The sequence below is a fragment of the Drosophila bipectinata genome, chromosome XL (genome assembly GCF_030179905.1).
Source record: "Drosophila bipectinata strain 14024-0381.07 chromosome XL, DbipHiC1v2, whole genome shotgun sequence".
NCBI lineage: Eukaryota > Metazoa > Arthropoda > Insecta > Diptera > Drosophilidae > Drosophila > Drosophila bipectinata.
This window is the reverse complement of record NC_091734.1, coordinates 9,645,908-9,667,893: the sequence shown is the minus strand read 5'-3', so window position 1 is coordinate 9,667,893 and position 21,986 is coordinate 9,645,908. Positions and strand designations below refer to the sequence as shown.

General features: G+C 43.4%; 6 protein-coding genes across 13 annotated transcripts; 3 read left to right on the top strand and 3 right to left on the bottom strand.

Moving 5' to 3' along the window:
* Nucleotides 1-44: 44 nt before the first annotated feature.
* Mvb12 (multivesicular body subunit 12-like Mvb12) lies at nt 45-3,407 on the top strand. The gene is made up of 6 exons (XM_017254119.3): nt 45-280; nt 1,314-1,555; nt 1,617-1,772; nt 1,835-2,186; nt 2,244-2,471; nt 2,551-3,407. Exons 2-6 carry the CDS (start codon nt 1,341-1,343, stop codon nt 2,668-2,670), a joined length of 1,071 nt encoding a protein of 356 aa, XP_017109608.2. The 5' UTR covers nt 45-280; nt 1,314-1,340; the 3' UTR covers nt 2,671-3,407.
* Nucleotides 3,408-3,445: 38 nt separating this feature from the next.
* On the bottom strand, nt 3,446-6,624 carry RhoGAP16F (Rho GTPase activating protein at 16F). 4 transcript variants are annotated; one of them, XM_070277167.1, is made up of 6 exons: nt 6,453-6,624; nt 6,030-6,381; nt 4,278-5,717; nt 4,113-4,218; nt 3,866-4,048; nt 3,446-3,668 (listed from the first exon to the last, which is right to left on the bottom strand). In XM_070277167.1, the coding sequence occupies exons 3-6, from the start codon at nt 5,503-5,505 to the stop codon at nt 3,578-3,580; spliced, it is 1,608 nt and encodes a 535-aa protein (XP_070133268.1). In that variant the 5' UTR covers nt 5,506-5,717; nt 6,030-6,381; nt 6,453-6,624; the 3' UTR covers nt 3,446-3,577. The 4 variants fall into 4 exon arrangements, with proteins under 4 accessions (XP_070133268.1, XP_043065907.1, XP_070133265.1 ...); XM_043209972.2 differs by lacking the exon at nt 6,453-6,624 and having other exon boundaries at nt 3,446-3,764; nt 4,278-6,030; XM_070277164.1 differs by lacking the exon at nt 6,453-6,624 and having other exon boundaries at nt 4,278-6,030.
* Nucleotides 6,625-7,391: 767 nt separating this feature from the next.
* On the bottom strand, nt 7,392-8,691 carry scu (hydroxysteroid 17-beta dehydrogenase 10). Its single transcript, XM_017254124.3, has 2 exons — nt 8,564-8,691; nt 7,392-8,286 (listed from the first exon to the last, which is right to left on the bottom strand). Exons 1-2 carry the CDS (start codon nt 8,570-8,572, stop codon nt 7,528-7,530), a joined length of 768 nt encoding a protein of 255 aa, XP_017109613.1. The 5' UTR covers nt 8,573-8,691; the 3' UTR covers nt 7,392-7,527.
* Nucleotides 8,310-10,462, top strand: Swt1 (Swt1 RNA endoribonuclease). 2 transcript variants are annotated; one of them, XM_070276705.1, is made up of 5 exons: nt 8,310-8,328; nt 8,850-8,960; nt 9,013-9,360; nt 9,426-9,920; nt 9,982-10,462. In XM_070276705.1, the coding sequence occupies exons 2-5, from the start codon at nt 8,858-8,860 to the stop codon at nt 10,203-10,205; spliced, it is 1,170 nt and encodes a 389-aa protein (XP_070132806.1). In that variant the 5' UTR covers nt 8,310-8,328; nt 8,850-8,857; the 3' UTR covers nt 10,206-10,462. The 2 variants fall into 2 exon arrangements, with proteins under 2 accessions (XP_070132806.1, XP_017109612.2); XM_017254123.3 differs by lacking the exon at nt 8,310-8,328 and having other exon boundaries at nt 8,675-8,960.
* Nucleotides 10,463-10,995: 533 nt separating this feature from the next.
* Ada3 (transcriptional adaptor 3) lies at nt 10,996-13,392 on the bottom strand. Its single transcript, XM_017254125.3, has one exon. It carries the CDS (start codon nt 13,257-13,259, stop codon nt 11,535-11,537), a length of 1,725 nt encoding a protein of 574 aa, XP_017109614.2. The 5' UTR covers nt 13,260-13,392; the 3' UTR covers nt 10,996-11,534.
* An 854-nt stretch (nt 13,393-14,246) lies between these two features.
* LOC108133974 (solute carrier family 53 member 1) lies at nt 14,247-21,798 on the top strand. 4 transcript variants are annotated; one of them, XM_017254107.3, is made up of 7 exons: nt 14,247-14,529; nt 18,905-19,039; nt 19,106-19,504; nt 19,700-20,675; nt 20,728-20,897; nt 20,952-21,085; nt 21,150-21,798. In XM_017254107.3, the coding sequence occupies exons 2-7, from the start codon at nt 18,971-18,973 to the stop codon at nt 21,424-21,426; spliced, it is 2,025 nt and encodes a 674-aa protein (XP_017109596.1). In that variant the 5' UTR covers nt 14,247-14,529; nt 18,905-18,970; the 3' UTR covers nt 21,427-21,798. The 4 variants fall into 4 exon arrangements, with proteins under 4 accessions (XP_017109596.1, XP_017109594.1, XP_070138649.1 ...); XM_017254105.3 differs by having other exon boundaries at nt 14,247-14,539; XM_070282548.1 differs by lacking the exon at nt 14,247-14,529 and adding an exon at nt 18,662-18,800.
* The last annotated feature ends 188 nt before the right edge of the window (nt 21,799-21,986 follow it).

The window sequence follows — 21,986 nt, the reverse complement described above, 5'->3', positions numbered from 1 at the left end:
ATATCTATCGATTGCATGCTATTGACGTTACTCCGCCTCCAACGTTTTGTTATTGTTGTTACCAAAACAATAGATTTAAAACGAACTAAAAAAGCGGTGGGGTATCTGATTGTCCGATTAGATGCAGTTAAAAAGCGGCCCGGTCAGCAGAGAGCCCGTCAACCGGCCGCAGAATTGAAATTAAAGTGAACTTCGTGGTGCCAGGGAGTCCATAAGAGGTCCCCCCCCCCAAAGCAATTGGATCGCATCGGTTCTATTGGGAGTTATTAATTTCTACCAAGTACGTGTGTGTATATATTCGGGTTTGGGTGTGTGTGTGTGTGTGTGTGTGCGGATGCTGTGCGTCCACTGACGCATTGGCCTTTCATCATTTCCATTTAATTTGCACTTTTAATTGAAAATGTTTTGACCAAATGGGCCAACCAGTCCCAGTCCCTATCGACTTTCCCTCCAGGGCACAGTGAACTCCAACGAAAACCGAAGAGCTATTTCTGAACGGCTTTTATTTTCGGTTTTCTATTTATAAGCTCCAAGTGCTCCACTTTATTTATCGTCCATTAGCCACTCCACCAGAATATGTAACGTGAGTGCGTGTCTGTATAGACAACCGCCCTCCCCGCCCCAGTTCTTGGCTTCTTTGTCTTTCTTTGGAGCCCGCCAAACTCTTTCATGGAGGAAACCTTAGAGGATTGATTCTTTGTCTGGCTTTGGGTTCTCTTTCCAGGTTTGTTATTAAACATTTTCCGGTATTTCCACATGATGACTCAGTGGCTGGCTGGCTGGGAGTACTTTATAATATCTTATCGGTGGGGGGAATTAAATAAACAAAAAATATATATAGGGGCCATTGACAATTGGGGAAATGAAAAATGTGCATAGTTGTGTAAAGAAAGTGTTTTTACCCACTCGCTCATTGGTGGGCATTCTTCGAGATTGTTACGAAAACACGTAGTATATATATGTGCCCGAAGTGAAACTCGGACCTGGCCCTGGCGGAGCGACCTACAAAAGAATGCCATGCCATGCCATGAGACACACACGAAAAAAAAAAACCCAGGCCAAGATTATGAATCACTACCGTGTGGGGGGAACACGGGGGAAAAAACACAAACAGAAGCTATAAACCCCGAGATGTTACCGACTTGTTTACCCTCCAAAGTGCCCATGTGGATGGTTTATACTATAATTTCAAAATAAATAGTAATAGAACCTAATCCGATTCCAAAAAAGAATGAATCTTTGATAAGACTTTGCTCCAAGATAAATATTTCCTTTTTCTGACAAAAAAGTAACCCTTTTGTTTCCCTTTCCAGCCGGCTGAAGCTCTCTGAAAGCATAGGATGAACAAAGTGAGCAAACACATCCAGAGCGGAATATCGTCTATGGGCGGCAGTGGTGGCCTCAACTCTTCGGCTCTGTTGGGATCACCGCTAGACATGGATGCCAACGGAGCTGGCTCTGCCACCAGCAACACCAATGTCTTCAATTCCATCATGAGCTTCCTGCCTGACAATCGTCCCATAACATCGCTTCATATTGTCGAGGATTTCGAACGGTATTTATTAATTAATTTTTTAATATTTAAAGATAATTAATAAAGCATTTCTCTTCTTAAGTTGCCCAAAAAACTTTAGTGCCATTCACCGCACCTATGACCAGGATTCGGATGCTGATCTGTGGCGGGATTATAGCCTCTTTGGTCGCCAGAATACGCGCTACTTGTGCTTGTCCAAGTCCGAAGGCTTGCCGGAATATGTCGTTGAAACTTTACAGTAGGTTTTTTTGCATTTTTAAGGATTTCCTTTTATAATTCATGTAATTTTTATAATTTTAGAGTCATTGCCGAGAAGACTCAGCCGCCCAAGGAGTTCTCGCTACTGTCCCGCACGGCGGATAGCGACCAGAAGGCCTGGCGCAAGCGACAGATCGCCTACAAGCTGTCCAAGCGGGGCACCGTCACCCAGGCCGTGACCGACATCATTCTCTGCTCGAAGCTAAAGGTGGCACCCGACGGATTTAGGCTAGCAGGCGACATAAACGGTGTACTCATCTGCTACAAGACGGGCGCCATACCGGTGCGTATGCCGCCGCCACTGCCAGCGGCCAATGGAGCAGCCGCAACCTGTGAGGTGGAGCAGGCACTGAACAGGCTGAACTTGCAGGGACAGCGCAACTCAAGGGGACCGGTTAGTCCTTATAGTTCATAATATTATTAAATATTAAATGGCAAATATTTTTGGTAGCTCCCACAGCCACCGACTGAGCATCACGACTATGAAGAGATTAAGGCAAACTATCAAATAAATTCGCCACAAAGACCGGCACCACCTCGGCCCGCGGCGGCAGCAGCAACAGCATCTGGAGGCAAGGCTACTTACGGCGGCACCGGAACTCTGGGCACCTACACGGAACTGGAGGGTGTACCCTTTGTGATGGACGTTAGGTTGCAGCGCAACCCAACCGCAACAGAGGTATGGAAGCTGCGATTTCATTCTTGCCCAGCCATCTCTTTCTTATTCGAGGCATATTTTTTTGTTTGGAATTATGTAGATACCCACACTGCCAGAAATCTCAACGATACTTAAGAACCTGGACTATGACTTTCAGCTGGAACGTCAGATATTGTGCACCATGAAGTCATCGGCATCGAAGAACCCGTTCTTCAAGTAGAGAAGAAGCATCACTGAAAAAATAATGGAAATATTAAGCAATCCCCACTAGAGGAGCGGAGAAGCTCCTTTATGTTATGTTTAGTTTAGAGTAAGCTCGATCGGATCAGGTCCGAGGAACCAGTAGCACCCAGTAGTTATTCAGTTTGAGTTCAGTTCTCTCTCTCTAATGTGTGTAATATTCCTGTGCCTTCGATATATATAATAGTACATATATCTCATTTTCATTATCCCCCAACCCAATCCCAACCCATTATCGGCATAAATTCTAGATTTAAACCGCAAATTGTGATCAACTGAGCGAGCTATACATATGATTTATTTTCGTTATAAAAAATTCGAGAGAAGCCCACGCATAAGATATATACATATATATATATATAATCGATAAATCCCCAATTACCTACCTACCTACATATATACCCATCTAGCAGCCTAGCACCTCAAGTCTCAAGTTTTAATGTTAAATGTTGATGAAAGTCTAGAAAGCAGATGATTGGCAGGCAAACAGATCGAAAGCTAATAGTTTATATATATACATACCACCTAGGAGTTACACACCCACATATATATCAGATATAGATATACCTTTAGCACCCGATAACCAGTTGGTTTTTAAACAAATATACATACGGTATGGTATGGTAGATCTAGTGACGTTTTAGAGACTGTATTGTGAAATCATAGATTCTTCCCCCCAACACCCCCCCAAGTCCTCCAGCCCTTAGCCCCAGCAGTTCAAATAAATAAAATTTATATATACAAGCCCATGGATATATAGTTAGTCATGGTTTTAATATTAAGATCTAATACTAGTATTACAATTACGAAAAAAAAATGGAAGAAATATCTTTTTCCCTGCATAAGTCATTCAATATGTGGACTTCCTGAATATCCATCCTCCCGGTTCAGAATAAATTATGAAAGAGATCCGGCTGGGAGAGCGTCTTCTTCAAATTCCGGACACTCAAGCGACGATGTCGGCGATCGGCGGTGTTTCTGTAGATGTATTTGGAGCGTGGAGCGATTGGATGTGGGTAGGGTGCGGGATCGAGTTTCGGGATATTCAGAATATGTTGGCGGTTTAGCAAGTTACTTTAAGACGACCACAATAACACAGAGGCGGGATCGAGGGCGGGGGAAGCAAAGCACCATCACCAATCACCATCATCGGGCTGCTGGGTTGCTTCACTTACTCGAAAATACGGCCATGGTACTCGATCATCAGCTTGACGCAGTCCGCCAGTGTCTCACCCTCGCGCAGCAGCTGCTGGATGTCCTGGAGGTGGGCGCCCTGGGGCACAGTGTGGAATATCGAGGGCGCCACCGAAATGGATAGCGTTTCCGCGCTGATATGTTGGAGCGGCACCTTGGTTAACCTAGTGGGAGGGAGGTGGAAGGTTAAGAAGGATTCTCTCTCCTCTCGAAGGGATGTAGTCTTACCTATTAAAGTGCCCAAAGATATAGTCCATGGTGTCCCGATTGGACTCGGGCAGGGAGCGGATCAGTCTCTTCAGGGAGTCCAGCTTCACGTAGAGATCAACGAGCACTGCAATGGAAGACTATGTATGTAGTTATCATCTCTCGGAATACCATATATGCACTTACACCACTGATTGGGCAATCCGATGAAGGTCTTGGCCTCGTTGACGCTCACTAGCGGACTCTTGATCTCGCGCAGGAACAGCTTGAGCACTCCGGTCAGCGTATGGATATCCACATCCGGCTGACGCAGTGCATCGTAGTCGTTGGCGTCGATATCGAAGCGCAGGGTCTGGATCTTGTTGTAGTCGCCGCACTGGCGGTAAATGCCCTCAATGGGCTGCGTGGAGCGTCGGTACTTGTTCTCGATGAGATCACAGCAATCCACCACAATCCGGGGCACTGTCCGATGCACGTCGTGCTTCAGCACCAGCTCCAGTTCCGTGTCGAAGCACGGCTCATCGAAGAAGATGCGCTTCTCGCGGAGCGTCTCCACGCTGGGCCTGCTCTTGAACCAGTTGGTCAGATTCATCCAGGCAGCCAGCCGGGAGGGTCTTACGTTGGGACTGCCCGTGCTCCCGTTGCGACCCCGTTTGCCGAGTCCCGAATCCTGCCGATGGCCTCCACTGCCAGCGCCGGCTGCGGATCGCTGTTTCTCCCGCTGCTCTCTCTCCTTCTCCCTCTCGTGCATCAGCTCCTCCAGCTGGCGACTCATCTCGCCAACTTTCGCCTCCAACTCCTGGCTGTAGGAGGTCTGCGCCAACAGATCCTGCTCCATGGTGTGCATCCTTTGTTTGAGGTCACTCCAGCGCTTGGAGCAGGTGCTGCAGCATTCCTTGGCGGCGTTGCGATCCCTGGCCTTGGGTCTGCTGCCCGCCGGACTGCCCGTGGAACTGGAGTTCGAGGAGCACACATCCAGGCTGGTGTTGGACACCATTAGGGTCGTGTTGGTGCCCTCATCGATGAAGAGTCTGGTGAGATCCTTGGTACTGCTGCTCTTGAGCAGGGCCAGCTTATTGGGTTTGGATTTCAGTTCGCGCAGCAGGACCACCGCCTCCGGCCGTCCAGAGTCGCCGGTGGCCCGATCCAGATGATTGCTGGAGCCACTGGAATTGCTGGCTGTCTCCAGACGGTACAGCGCTCCCGCCGTGACACTGTGGCCGCGCAAATAGCCAGGATGGTGGCTGGCCGAGTTCGACGAGGTCGAGGAACGATCACGAAAGCAATTCATTAGGCTCTTTCCGCCGCCGGGATGACGTCTCTCGTGGGCCACAAATCCCGCTGCACCAATCACTATGTGCGCCGAGTCCGGAGTGCCAGGCGTTACTGGTCGATGCTGGTTAGTCGCCTGCATGGCGAAAAGGTTCTCCTTCTCCTCCTCCTGCTCACTCTCGGTCTCCCGCCTGTTCCAGGGAATTTATTTCGTCTCGGTTCACTACACACTGGTACTTATCGCTTATGGATATTCAGCTCCAGCTCCTCATACTTCCAGTGGCTCGATCCCCACACCCTGCGATGGTGATGGTGGTGGCAAGTGACGTCAGGGCTATGTCGATATCGCCCTTGCTGCACGGAATGTATATAATTAGTTTATGACTATTGGAATTGAATCCCCCCCGATAGCAGTTACAGTGGTCTCTGGCTCATCATCCACTCATCAAAATAATGAAACTCTTCGTTGCGACAAGAAATGGGGAAGTAGGCGTACTACCTACTTCCGGTGATAAGATGCGATGGCTTATCTTAAGGAGTGTTCGTACCACCTTGAAAGTATTGATATAAACTAGTTCCAATTACAATGCTTATGTGCGTCCAAAGGTTCCTAATAACTTAATAGGGTAATCTTCTAGAGATAATCCCACTGTGGCAGCCACCCACCTCTTCCAGAAGCTGCAACTGACCACCACTTCTTGGGCTTCTGTTTCTTGTACTTTCTGTGTCCTCTCCCTCTTGGCTTGGCTTGGCTGCTCCTCTGAATTCCTCCAAACGACGCAGTATCGGGCTCTCGATTGCCTATTCGTAATATACACTGGATAATTCGCAGGCAGCTCCGATTTCAACTGACTGGTCGAGTAGCAAGAATCGGAATACCCGGGCCTGGCAGGGCCGGGACGGGTTGCTTATCGTGCGGGGTTCCACCGCACACCCAACACCACTCAGCTCCGCTCCACTACCGCCCCGATAAGATAAGCGCCAACGCTCTCCGGCAGCGAACCAAACAAATGCCCAACTACAATTATAAAGAAACCGATTATAATGGGAAAAGTGCAGTCGAGAAGTGCACAGCTATAACTATCATACATGTGGTGTGATATATATATATTATATATATATAGTGCATATATCCATATCGCATAGTTTACAGTGACAGTCGGACAATAGCTTCTGCGGGCGGGTCTTGAACTCTTCCAATTTGTGGGTAACTGGAGCATTTCGGAACCTTGACCAGCCGTCTGGAGCTTATCAATGGGGTTGGAGGGCCTGAAAATATGAGACTATTAGTGATGCATCAAAATTGCACAAGGCACTATTAAAACTATCATAGTTTTAAGATCTCTTAGACGCCCTCCACCATGTTATTGTGCTAGAAAGCCTCCAGGAGTAGTAGTTCTTCTATTTTTAAGAGCTTAACAGCTTAATTCCAGATCTACATCCGATTCTCTTGGCAAGATCTATGCTCACCAGATCTAGGTGCCATTAAATCTGACAATAATACCCATTATAAAGCCATTTTTTGAAGCCAAAAGTCACGACCTAAAAATCTAAATGGTTTATTTCTTGTTATTTTGAGGCTTTTGTTAATAACTTCCACCTGATCCTCTGGTATATGGAATTCTTCTTGGGTTCCCCATTTTTTTATGAAAGAAATTCTAGACTTTAAGATTAAAACTCCAAGAATCAACGAAATATCAGATTCAAAACCAAAACAAAGGAGTTTGTTTACCGTTTACCGTTTACGGTAAATAACAGAGTTGTCACTTGCCTTGAAGAGAAATTAGAGAAATGTGCAAAAATAAAACTAATCGACAATAAATACCCTCTAAATATAAAACTTTACTTATTATTACATTTATTTTAAGTTTTCATAAAAAAAACATATTTCCTTTTAGTTTATTTAAATCAAAAACTGATCTTATGGGTAGATCGCTAACTGATACACCCTTGCTACCCTTTAAATATCTCAAAACAAAGAAAAGTGTTGCAAAGCACGAAAATAAACAACAGACAGGCCTCCAAAACTTAAAATGTGAAAAAAAGAGACTTGTTTATTAGGAATTATTACATAATTCAAGACATAACACTTTTCGGCCTAAACACTAGAAAATAAAAGTGATAGATAAATGCAAAATGATCGAGTGATAGCATGGATACAGATCTAGGGCATCATGCGGAGGGCACCATCCAGACGGATGACCTCGCCGTTGAGCAGAGGATTCTCGTAGATGGCCTGCACCAGCTGGGCATATTCGGTCGGCTCGCCCAGGCGCTGGGGGAAGGGAATGGACTTGGCCAGGAAGGTGCGCACCTTCTCGGGCAGAGCTGCCAACATGGGGGTGTTGAACAAGCCGGGCGCAATCGTACAGATACGGATGCCCTGTGTGCTCAGGTCCCGGGCAATGGGCAGAGTCATGCCCACCACTGCCGCCTTGGAGGCGGAGTAGGCAGCCTGACCGATCTGGCCATCGAAGGCAGCCACCGAAGCTGTGTTCACGATCACACCGCGCTGTCCATCCTGGTTGGGCTCGTTGGCGCCCATGAGACCGGCCGACAAGCGAATTACGTTGAAAGTTCCCACAGTGTTGATGTTGATCACACGCTGGAAGTCCTCCAGCTTGTGGGCGACGTTCTTGTTGAAGTTGTAGGTCTTGACAGCGGTGGCTGTGCCGGCACAGTTCACGGTCAGATCCAGGCGTCCGAACTTGTCCTTGGCGGTCTGCACGGCGGCACTGACATCCTTCTCAGAAGTGACGTCCAATGGCACGAAGACGACCTTGTCGCCCAGCTCCTTGGCCACATCGTTGCCCTTGGAAGAGGGAAGATCGGCCAGGACCACGCTGGCGCCCTGCTTGGCCAGGCGCTCGGCGGTGGCGCGACCCAATCCGGAAGCTCCACCGGTAACAAGGGATACTACGTTCTGTACAAAAACAAAAGGATAATTAGGAAGGAGGCTGCACAGGTGAATCAGTGTCCAAATAAGTTTGTGTTGTTGTATAACTTATGGAAAAAAATGATGATGATTGTGGGCGGGTACAAGGTACAGATGACACAGACACAGTATACGGTTATTTATGGCCACCGCAGCACGGGTTCAAATCCGCGGTGGACTTTGAACCCCCGGCTGGTCGACGTGGGGTCGTTGGACTGTATTATCTGCACAAAATCCACCGTAACTAGTTACATTCTCAATTTACCTTAAGCATTTTGTGAGATGGTGTTTTTGGTAAACGGTACTTGGAACAACTAAAGTTAATAACAAAACGGAACCGATCGGCAGGCCCTTAAAACACCGGTTGCTTTAGCTAGTGGTGGGTGAAATTCGATAAATACAAGTGACTAATCGAGCTTTCACTATCGCATAAGTACTATCACTATCGCGTCAGCAAACGTGTCAAACTTCCATCCCTAATACAAAACAAGACGAAATTATACGAAACAATACACAAACAATCACATAGCCTTAATATACATATGCTGTAGGGCGCAAAATGTCTGGTTCAAGCGGCAGAAATAAATTCACTATCCAAATTGCAAAGCTTTTGAACGAGGACGAGCGAAACCAGTTGGGGCTGAGCATTCGTCAGCAAAATGGCATGTGACTTTCCGCAAACGGTATAGAATTTCTAAACAATTTCATTTTTAGGACCCATCATCGGCCAGCAGCCGGCGCAGGATCGTCTTAAGCGCCTCCAAACCAATTTGAAGCGCTTGCAAGACAAAGTCAAACCAAATCAAGTCAGGGAGAGGGAAAAACTGGCTGTGAAACGTGCTACACGCAGTTCTTCCACATCGGAGAAAATATTGACGCCTCCTGCTGAGGTGGAAACTCCAATCCGACGCAGATCCAATTCATCTGGGGCACGACGCTCCCTGGCCGGGCGTTTAACTAACCAGCAGGTACACAAAACTCCAAGGGTATCATCTTTGAGGAATGCCTGGGAAAAGCCAATGGCGTTGCTGGAGGCCAGCAATCGTAATCCCACCGTGAGTGGTGAGTACTTCACCTCTTTCTTGTTGTCTTCTATATACATAGCTTAAAATATGTTATTTCTTTAGCCAACCAGCGTCTATCGCGTTTGACGGCCAGCTTGCAGCAGAAACAAAAGGAGCAAAAGGTCAAGCTGGAAATGAACAACAACCATGTGCCTAATCCAGTGCTGGAACCTGGAATCTTTGATTGCTCAGTAAGCGAGCCAGATGAACCCGAGCCCATGGACTGGGAGGAATCGATGGAAGATCAATCAGAGGCTAACGAGATACTGCTTGTGCGCCAGGCCACCGATGATGAGGAGCTGCCTCCCCGCCGTCTGGATCACATGTACTTTGTGCTCGACACCAATGTGTTGATGCACAATATCAAGTTCGTTGAGAGTTTGGTTAAGGTCGTGCTGCCAGGAACGGTGGGAAGCATGATCTACATTCCGTACATCGTCATCAAGGAACTGGACAAGTTGAAGGCCAAGAATGGCGACGAGAACACCAAGCGCCAACTAGCCATTAGAGCTATTCGTTACCTAAACACCCAGTTCGACGAGACTCTGGACATTCAGGGTGGGTTTCATGTCCCTAGATTTAAAGATTTGTATTAATTTCGCATATATATATTTCACAGCACAATCGGCTGTGGATGCTGCAGAACACCTGATCGATGTCGACTGCCCGGACGACAGTATTGTCAACTGCTGCCTGCAGCTGAAGAATGAAGTTCCGCACATGATGCTCCTGACCAACGACTCCAATCTCCGTCTCAAGGGTAAAGCCAACAACATTGAAGTTTCCTGCCGCTCTGATCTCATGGCCCAATACCAGAACGAGTTCGCAGCCGTCTCCGGCTAGCACTCGCCTGCGACTAGTCCCTGAATCCCATTAATTGATAGACTTCGTTTGTGATATAGGATTCCGGTTAGAGTTCTCCACGGGGCTTGGAATCCTACTAGTCGGGCCATTGTACCGCTGTGCACACAAAGTACAATAAATAATTTAATAAAAAAAATACACATCACATACATTAAGTTAGCCACCCAAGATGTTCAGCTGAGATTTTGCGTACTTTTAAGTATTCAAGTTTACAATAAACTTTCATATAAACTGCCCTTTTTTTTCGAATGTTTGGATTGAGATTAATCCGGAAGATCGGGCCCCCGCCTATTATTTGGATTTAATTAAGTTCTTATCAGGGCGAGGGTGTGGATAAACAAGATCACTTCCGTTGCGAGGCCACTTGGCAGGTGCCGGTGGCGTTCTCCGGTTCAAAGATAGCCCAACGTTGGCCCAGTGCAGTGTTCCTCCTTATCCTTATCCGGCGGATTGTTTGAATTCTTTTCGAGGTATGCGGACAACTTTATTGCCTTGCGATAACTTAAGCTATACAAAGTGCGAGTTTGTATTTAATTTGGGTAAATTTTTTTTGTATTTAAGGTTTTCAAGAAATAAAAAATAAGAAAAAAAACTAATAATGAGTGCGGAAAGTAATCTCTACAGGCAGTAGGTTTGTTGGCTTAAGTTTAATTTTTACAGGAAGGTTTTATTCTTAATTGTTTCTTTTTTTTTTTTTTGAGATACATATACATACAGTTTTTAGTTTCAGTTTAAAAATATCAAATAAAAATAAATGAAAATATGACTTTATTCTTAACTACTTTTTTTTTTTGTAGAAAATGTACATTTTTTTTAAGGTTTTTAAAAGAAAAACATAATACGAGATATTTAAAGAAAAAAAAAAACACTTTCAACTTAAGTATATAACTTCATACTAATATTATAGTAAAGATTTCAATAGAGAAACCTTCATCTTTTCGACTTAAAAATAAAATGAAATAAAAAATATCAAACCTTTTTTTTGTAAAAATAAAAGTTAAGACAAATAACAACGAAAAGAAAACCTTTCAAATAAAAAATAAAAAAAAAATTGGATTTCACAGCTATTGGATTTCAAAATGTCCAATGACTACTTTCCGCGCGACTCAGGGGATTCCTTGAAAATCCATTTTTTGGAATCCATTTTTCGTTAATTTACAGTCGATCGTCCTAGAGGATGGAGAGAGATATGAAACGGTAGCCGAGGATCGTTCAGACGCACTGCAATTGCAGTGTGGCATCCCGATCCTGGCTCCTTGCCCGATGCATGGCCATCAGCTGGCACCAGCCCCAGGCCAGGCTCCTGTCCTACATTTTTGAATCGAGAATGCCGGCCGACGAGCTGCCGGCAGTACCACCATTACCACCACCGCCCGACGCTGGCGACAGGTGGATGTTCATCCGCTCCAGCTGGTCGGCCAGCAGGCGTTGTTCGTTGGTCAGGCGCAGGATCTCCTGCTTCTCCTCGATCGTGTGACCCTTGCGCTTGGCCCGATACTGTAGCATTCGTTTGTAGCATTCCAGGATCTCCTGATCCACGGTGTCCAGTTTTCGTTTAATTTCGATTCGTTTTATTTCCTCGCTGGCAGCGGCGCGCAACCTCTTCAGTTCCTCGCTGTTGAACTGGGAAACGCTGCTGATCTCAGCGGTGACTCGTTTGATCTCCATGAGCACTTCGTCCACGTCGTCGTGGGCAGCGAATTCGTTGGCATCGATAAGTCCCGTCTCCAGCAATTCCTTCTTCAAGCGCTGCTCGATCCCGACGCCATGCTTCAGCATGGCCAGTGATCGGAAGTTACCGGATGCGGCAGCAGCTTGGGCGTTGGATGAGGACGAGTGGGTGTTCTCGTTGCTGCTGCTCGTGGTGCTGTTGCTGTGCTCCCCCACAGCCGCCTGTTCGCTGGGCAGCGTCATCAGGGACTCCTCCATCAGCGCCGAGACCAGTCGTTGGGTCAGTGGCCCAGTGATACTCTCCTCCACCATGCCCTCGGCCTTTTTCAGCATTCCGCTGACATTGTTCGACTTGATGCGAGCCCCGCCCGGCTGCAGTGCCTTCATATCCTCCTGGGCCCAGACTGTGGAATAATGCGGCCCGAGTGTGGGAACTGGCGGCACCAGAGGCCCCTTGTACTGCTCCAACAGGTCGTCGATGAGGCGCAGATCCTCGTTGGTTAGTGGCATGCAGTACGGCTCCACGGAGAGCCAAAACTTGTTCGGTGTATCGTTCTTCGGCACTGACATTTTCGGCAATTGAGTTTGCGGCTGGTGGTGCGGCAGGGTCGAGGGGTTTGAGGCGGTGGCGGCGGCTCCGCCAGCAATAGTCGGGAGGTAGTCCATGCTATCGTCCGTGTGCACGGTCATGGGACTGTTTTTGGCCTGATGCTTGGTCGAGGAGGAGCTGGAAACGGCGCCCTGTTGCTTGAGGATCGTCATCGATGAGTGCTTTTTCCTTACACCCGTGGGTTCCTCCCTTTTTCGCTTCGCATTACCCGACGAGGTGCCTCCCGAGGGGCTACCCACTCCCGAGGAGGAATTACCGCCCATACCCAGCAGGCCGTTGAGCATATTGTTGGTGCAGGGTGGAGAACCGGGTATCCGATCAACTTTCCTCCGATCCTGGCGCTTTTCATCCTTGTCCAGGCTGTCGTACTCCGCCTTTAGGACCCTTGCACGTAGTGCCACATTAGAGAGCATCTGCTCCAGCTCCAACTGCACAGCATCGAGATCTTCGGCGGCCAAATGTCCATCAGCTGGTCGCTGCAAGGCTGATGATATTGTGGGCAACAATTTGGGCACATCTTTGGTGCGTATAATGGGTATAACGACACCGCCTGGTGTGGCAAATACATCAACGTCCGATGCAATAGTAGCAGGGGCCGATTTCCCGCCAGATGATCCATTTGTGGGCAGTTTCCCAGCTCCTCCAGACGCCACCGAAATACCAAAGCTGGCAGTACTCCCTGTACCACTGGCAATGCCGCCACCACCGCCGCCAAAGTGGCCCATCTTGAGGTTCTTCACGTTGGCGCTCATCAAATGCCGCTACTGCGCAGGTAATCGGGGCTCCCCTTTACGGTTATTTATCAATAAATTTGTTTATTTTAGCTGGAATCGCAATTTGTTTGCTTCAAGGTTGTGTAGTGTGACCGTTCTAAGCATGCTAAAAAATACTACTGACTGGTCTGCGAAATACCAGAGTCTCTTTGTCATACAGTAAAGATTGGCAAGGAGAAAATATATCTTGAAATATATTGAAATTTTTTTAAATATTGCATATTAAATATTATATGAATTTAATATTCTTTTTAAATAATTAAGAGGGCAGGATGGTTTCCAAGGCTGAAAATAACAAGATTTTTTCGAACTTTTTCCTCCTTTCTGCGTGAATATAATTATTTAAGTTTTACAAGTTTTTGTACACTATAGTTTTGGTTATATTTGGAGAGCATCTAGAATTTTTTTTGTTTAAAAATTTTAGTTAAAAAAACGCGTTTAAAGTTTTGAAAAGAATACTGTCAATTGCTTGAGCATGATAAGAAGATAATCGGTATTTAACCGAGTTTTGGTCCGATCGACATGGAATTTTCACAGGTTAATTCTGATAATGTACTTTAAAATGTAATTATGTTATGTAATTTACTAAATGTACTTTTTATACAAAAAAAATTTTGTTTTAAAGTTTCAATCCATCCTGTCTTCTAAATGGCTTAAAATATTAGCTAATATTTTGTGTAATAAAATATGCACAAATACATGTTTAAAAAGAGTAAATAAAATGGCCAATATTTACTGTACTATAGAGATAATATTTTTTTGTTTCCTTTACAATATATCAGAATTAATTCAAAATCTTAAACTAAATAATTTCAATTTTATTTTTAAAATATAATGATCATAAATCTTAAAATCTTAACAGCAGTACACTCTGTTAAAGGGCCATTTAACATTGTTCTGTAGACACTGTCCAACACTGGATGAAACTGGCGCGTTACAGTGCTCAAAAAGGTTCAAGTGTTTGGTTTCTTTGTTGTTGTTTCGCGTTTGCCCTCGACTGATATTCGTGGTTTTCGTTCGCTCGGCGGCGGTAGCGCGTTTTTTTCGCCTTCCCCGTTTCTCAGTTCTGTGATAAGCCGTGTACTTAACAAATCAGCGATTGTTGACAATCGCTAATGGCCAGTGTTTTAGCCTGAGATGCCAAAATAAGCTTGAATTGCAATAGTAGAGTGCATTGGTGCAGTGTCTTAAATTGTGCAGTGGCCGAGACTGAGGCAGAGGCAGTGCAGTTTGCAGCGCAGCAGCGCATGTACGTATATGTATGTAATTTTATGTAATTGAAAAATAATTTCGCCTTTGCATCCGCTAATCTCGGACTTGGCTTTCGCCTTCAATTGCGACTCGTTTTGATCGTTTGGCTTCAATTCAGAATTCAGAATTTAGAATTCCTCAATTCTCCAATTGGCTGGCTGGGGAAGGCGAGAGACAAACAGAAATCACAAGACGCGTTGCCGCCAGCGCTGCGCTGGCGCTCTGCCTTTAACCCTTTTTTTGGGGCAAAATAAAAATACTCTCAAAAATATAAAAAAAGTTCTTTGTTATCAGAAAGGTGTGTGAAAAAAAAAATAAATAAAAACTTAAGCTTAAGTCTTGTAGTTTTTGTATTTATTTAAAAATATACATACATTTAAGCTCTTTGTCTTTTAAAACAAAGGTTTTTGTTTAAACAAAGTATAGTGGTTTAGTATATTCTCTGTTTACTTTTGCTTTCTTTTTGAAATAAATTCTAAAAATAATTATTTATGTTGGTCAAGGGTTTTTTTTAAATAAATAAATAAATATTAAAAGTTATAAGACTTCATTATTCTTACTAGTTAGTTTATCTTTCTTATTGGAATATAATTATTTATTAACTCATAAATAAAACCCATCAACCCCCTTAAGGGTTAAAGGTCTTGGAGTAACACTCTGGTTTTATTCTCATTTTATTGATCAAATATTTGCGTCTACGTGTGCCGCTTCGATGTCGCGGCGATTATATAGAGCTCTGTGGCTTTATGTGTCAGCTTTTAACTTTTTTTTTTTGTTTTTGTTTTTTGCCTCTCACATGTGTTTTTTATGACCAAACTTACTGTTTCGTTATCAGTGCTTATTAAACTACAGAAGAGAAATCTGTGAACTGATAAGCAGCGATCGAGGCGATAGGACGATGGGACCAGACCTGGAAACATCCCATCGATCAGTATGGAAGTTCCTCTTGATAATCATGATAATCCATTAAGATTTCTATTGTCCGGCCCCAGTCCGGGTCTAATCAATCAGCGTAGCGATCTATATTTAGTCTATATGGTTGACGTTAATTGACCGCCCAGTCGCTGTTCCGCACCCACCCTTTTAAAGAACACTGTGATGTGTGTGTACCCCCTATCCCCCACCCACCCACTGACCCTGTCATCAATTATCGTTCAGGTATTGACCATTCTTTGAATGGGTTTTACACAAAAAACAAAATAAAAAGCTTGGAATACTATAATTTTAGACAGATATGGTGGTTTCTCTTTTTATTGAAAATCGTTTGTTATCGATTTATATCGATTGTTAGCTATAATAAACAATTTATTGATATTTTGAAATGAGGTATTATTTTCTGAGGTATTAAGTCAGTCAGTATTTAGACTGTAGATGTAAGTTGATTAACAAAAATTTATTTATTTATAGAAAATAGTTTGTTATCGATTTAAAACGATTATTTATAAAGGAAAGCTTTTGATGTTTTTCATGAAAAATCATTTTTATTGATTTATATCTATTTTTTGCGATAATAATCAAGTTATTAATCATTTCTTCGGTTATTTTGATAAAAACCCGAATTTTCCCCAAAATGTTAGTAGATTAAGAAAAACTATTCATAGTTATTATTGCAAAATTGTTTATTATCGATTTTTATCAATTTCTAGCGAAAAAGTCGAGATATTGATTATCTTTGAGGTTTTTATCCGTAAAATGTTAAATGATTGAGGAAAACAAGAAGTCAGAAGTCCTAAAGTAGCTTTTTGGGTTTAATTTAATAGGTTTTTTAGGTTCTGTGGAATATTTGTGCTTTTTTACTTAAAAAAAATAGACTAAATTTTAAAAAACTCTATAAAGATCCCTATAGAATAGTTAGAAAAGGCTGGAATTAGAAAAAAAAAACGAAAATGATAACAAATAATATTTTTGTTGGTTCATATCTTTATCTTCGTGTCTGTCAGTGTAATCTCTTTCAATCGAATTCCAACCAAAGCTGTCAATAAATTTTAATAATTCATAGCTATGCACATATTTTTTTCCAAGTGTAGCGGAAGTTTTCCTTGCAAAAAAGAAAAAAATAAATAAATAAATAATAAGAATAAAATTAACCCATGGCAACAACCTGGCGACAACAAATATTTGTGCAATTGATTAAAACCCTCCCTCTAGCATCCTCCATTTTTGTATCTCCAAGTATCCGAGTATCTTTGTATCTCTATATCTCTGTATCTGCTGTATCCACAGAGATGGCGACAGAAATTTTCCAATTTGCTTAACTTGTTATGCGGGCCCCGTTAATGAGATATATCGTACACATTCTGTAAAGAGTCTGCTGTCGGTTGCCACAAACCCCAATAATTGTTATATTACGGCTTTATCAGTTGGGAGTGGGTATACAATCATAAAAAAAGGGTAAACTTATTCGAAAGCGAAGCTAATATACTCTTGGAGGAAAAGTATTATTCGTTTAGGAAGTATTAATATTTTTCAGAAAATAAATCTATACTATCGGTTTTTATCGATGGTTTGAGGAGCTGTCTCTGCAATCTTAATATTCCAGGTAGAACAGGTCTTAATTTTTATTATAGAATGGTTTTAAGCTTCTATTTTATAGGAATAGTAGAAAAATACTCCTATAATATAATATAGTAATATAATATAATTAATATAATTCGAAACTCGAATAAAACTATCCTTTAACTATGTAACTACATATATCGACCTTTATCGATGGTTTAAACTTTAAAGAGCTATCTTTGTAATCATTATCTTTGATAATGAATAATGAATATAGAATCTATCTTAATTTTTTCATATAATAGTTTTAAGCTTCTATTTGATAGGATATAGTAGAAAAATACTCCTATAATATAATTTAATATAATTCGAAACTCGAATAAAACTATCTTTTAACTATGTAACTATATCGACCTTTATCGTGGTTTAAAGATCTATCTTTGTAATCTTTATCTTTGATATAGAATCTATCTTAATTTTTTTATATAAAAGTTTTAAGCTTCTATTTGATAGGATATAGTAGTAAAAAACACCTATTTCTTTAATATAATTCGAGTATATAGAACTATCCAGTAACTATATCGATTTTTATCGATAGTTTAAGGAGCTATCTTTGTTATCTTAACCTTTCAGTGTTCTTCTTTGTATTCTTCTCGTTGAATCTTTGTATTCTTTCCTTTGTCTCTACTTCTATATCTTCTTTCATCTTATTAGATTACACAAATATGATAGATTCTACAAAGACAAAGATAAGCAGCTTGGTTTTCAAAGAACATCGATGATTTGAGGAGCTCTCTTTGTAATCTTAACCTTTTGAGATAGAACCAATCGGAAGATTGTTTTTTTTTCAGGAATACTTTTAAGCTTATATTTTATAAGATGTTATAGAACAATACCCCCTATTCTGTTTCTATATAAAGCCTATTATAATTACTTTAACAAAATCTTATAAATTAAACAAAGCACTAGGGAAATAGGCACCACAACCCTTGTAGGGTAATTTTTCCTCACAAATATCGATAGTTTTAGAAGCCATCTTTGTAGTCCCCACTTTCCAGATGAAACCAATCTTAACTTTCTTACTTTTAGAACCGCTTTTAGAACCTGTTTCTGTTCCTATAAAAGTTGAATCTTAAGAGTTTAAAAAAATACTAAAAATTTTACAAATAGCTAGGAAAATAGACAACAGATCTTTAAAGGTTTATTTTTCCAAAGAAGATACATAGATATTATATCCATAGTCTGAAAATCTATCTTTCTAATCTCAATTTCTTACTTAAAGAAAACTCTTCAAAGACCTCGTTTCTACTTCTCTAAAAACTCATCAACTATTAGCTTATGGATTCTACAAAGCGATGGGATAACCGACACCAGACTCCCATGATAACACCCCGATAGAGTATATCATAGTACCAGAAAACATAAACCCATCACACACCCAAGTAGCTGCTAATTTACGATCTCTATCAGAGCTGAGTATTACGTGGCACTTCCACGATATGATATTACAGCCCCGATTAGAGCGATTAAGGGGCTATATTCGATCCAAAGCACCTGCATTGATTTGATGAGCCATTATCCTCCCATTAGTCTTGATTCATACTTTTGAGATTCGAAGAGGAATACGATACCGAGAGTGGGATCAGAAGCTATAAGATACTTTTGTTTATTTGGTTTCATGAATCACAATTGAGAATGTACGTCATTCTTGATGGTCTGGAGGTCTGGAGGTCTTGGGGAGAGGAAATGCTGATAAAGACAATAAGGGTGTGGGTATGTGGGGTTCGAAACTCCCAAGAGTTTATTTTCTTTCCAACCTTGATCCATTTATTGTTCTGATTTCCGGTCTAAAGCAGCTTTTATTTAAATATTTTCAGTTGCGCTTCAGTGCGGAGTGATCTGGAGTAGATCGGATAGGGGTGTGGAACCAGTAGCTTCTAGCCATGAAGTTCGCCGAGCACCTGTCGGCGCACATAACGCCCGAATGGCGTAAACAATACATCAACTATGAGGTAATCCCCAAAAGAAATACTATCCCCAAAAACCCTTAACTAAACCAGATCTGTAATCCTTTATAGGAAATGAAAGCCATGCTGTATCTGGCCGTGGAGGAGGCGCCTTCGGTGGAGAGTGTGGAGGATGATGTCCTGAAGCGGCACTTTGCCAACTTTGACGAGAACTTCTTCCACTACTGCGACAAGGAGCTGAAGAAGATCAACACCTTCTACTCGGAGAAGCTGGCGGAGGCGACCCGAAAGTTCGCCACTCTGAATGCCGAGCTGAAGACGTCGCTGGAGGAGTCGGAACGCAGCGCCAAGAAGTCCAAGGGCCAGAAGAAGAATGCCGCTCTGCCAGAGCGTAAGGCCCGGGAGCTCAAGCTGGCCTTCAGCGAGTTCTATCTGAGTCTGATCCTGCTGCAGAACTACCAGAATCTGAATCATACCGGCTTCCGGAAAATACTCAAGAAGCACGATAAGGTGAGGATTTATGATCTCTGCATCGGGGCCTTGACCCCGTCGGGGATTAGATGGTGTCTGGAGCGCAGAGGAGTAGTATTACTTATCTTGAAGGGAATTTATGCTCTCTCATAGCTGTGTGTTTGGTTTTGTGGTCAAGTTTTGGATGAATCATTAGCCAAGTATGATGAGTAATCTCCCACTCTCTCCTCTTAGCTGCTGCGCGTCGATAGCGGAGCCAAGTGGCGGCAGGAGTATGTCGAGGCCTCGCACTTCTTCACCAACAAGGACATCGACAACATCATCAACGAGACGGAGACGACGGTGACCGGTGAACTGGAGGGCGGTGACCGGCAGCGGGCCATGAAACGGTTGAGAGTTCCTCCGCTGGGTGAGCAACAGAGTCCGTGGACCACCTTCAAGGTGGGCCTCTTCTCCGGCAGCTTTATTGTCCTGGGCATTGTGGTGGTGCTATCGGCGATCTTTCACGAGATCAGTGGCGAGAACCTGAAGGTCACCTTCCGACTCTACAGAGGTCCACTGCTCATAATCGAGTTCATCTTCCTCATCGGCGTGAATATCTACGGCTGGCGGTCGTCGGGCGTGAATCATGTCCTGATCTTCGAGCTGGATCCGAGGAATCACCTGTCCGAGCAGCATCTCATGGAGTTGGCGGCGATCTTTGGTGTCGTGTGGACCCTCAGTATGCTGAGCTACTTGTACAGCGCCAGTCTGGCCATACCGGCCTTCATCAATCCACTGACCCTCACCCTGATCATGGTCCTCTTTCTGGCCAATCCCTTTCATGTCCTCCACCACGACGCGAGGTTCTGGCTATGGAGGATCACAGGTCGCTGCCTGGCGGCGCCGTTCTTCCATGTGGGCTTTGCCGATTTCTGGCTGGGCGATCAGCTGAACTCCCTGGTGACGGCCATCCTGGACTTTGAATACCTCATCTGTTTCTACTTTACGAACGGCAACTGGACGGAGGCGCGCGACGCCTCCATCTGCATGGAGAAGGACTTTATCATCAGGCCGATAGTGAACTGTTTGCCGGCCTGGTTCCGGTTTGCCCAGTGCCTGCGACGATATCGCGACTCCCGAGAGGCCTTTCCCCATCTGGTGAATGCCGGGAAGTACTCCACCACCTTCATGGTGGTCATCTTTGCCACCCTGAAGAGCTTCTACAGCTGTGAGTCCTTGTGAGGATCGGTTTTTGGGTTAAATAATAATTCTCCTTTCAGCTCACTATGCTAGCACCTTTGATAATCCCTACACCTGGCTGTGGATCATTGCCTCCATTGTGTCCTCCTGCTATGCCTACACGTGGGACATCAAGATGGATTGGGGACTCTTCGACAAGAATGCGGGGGAGAATACGTTCCTCCGCGAGGAGGTGGTCTACTCCTCAACGGTGGGTTGATCCATCATTATCCTTTTCCGGATCAGTTGTAATCTTTCTCCTTAGGGCTTCTATTACTTTGCCATTGTGGAGGATCTGGCGCTGCGTTTCATCTGGGCACTGTCCTTCTACCTCACAGAAATGAAGATAGTCAGCAGTGACATAATGACCTCAATAACGGGTATCCTAGAGGTGTTCCGGTGGGTTCATCATACACTAATCTCTTGCTATACCACTGGCTAAGTAATCCCCTCTCCATTGCAGTCGCTTCGTTTGGAACTTTTTCCGGCTGGAGAACGAGCATCTGAACAATTGCGGCAAGTTCCGAGCTGTGAGAGATATCTCTATCGCTCCCCTGGACTCATCCGATCAGGCCCTGATCCTACGGATGATGGACGAGGGCGATGGCGTCATCAATCGCTATACCAAGACGAACCGGCCGAAGCCCAAGAAGATCAAGGATCCGGAGAAGCGTAGCCTGTTGCAGCCGCGCGGCTCCATGCCCGATCTTCGGATCGATATCGATAGTAAAAAGTTGTAGAGTTGGATCGTCCAGGATCGTTGCCACAGTGCTTCCTATATATATATATATATCTACTATATATTATCATCATACTTAATATTTTTTTCGTTGTTTAGCTAATTTTTTTTTGTACATTTTAGTAACTTAAGTACTTAAAGTTGAGGAGCAATAATTAGACTATAAGATTGTTTTTTTTTTCTTCCTAAATCTGCTAATTAAGCATTCCATTCTAACAAGAACCAACAACTAAAAAAAAAAAGACCAAAACCTATAACCTTTAACCTTTTAAAAACTATAATCCTTACTGGCAGGTGATGAGTCCTTAATGGCAGTATTAGTACTTAAAAAAGGCGAACAAAAACATTAAAAAAAAAAAAAGACAAAAATCCTGCAACCTTTCCAACCAAATTCCTATATCCATACCCTATATAACTATATAAATATATATATCTGATATATCTCTAGAGACTGTGACCTTAAATCTGAACTGAAATTGTAAATAAAAGTGTGATGTGTGGTGTTTTTTTGTAAAAAAAAAAAAAATAAATAAATGAAAGATAATCCAATAATTAGATATA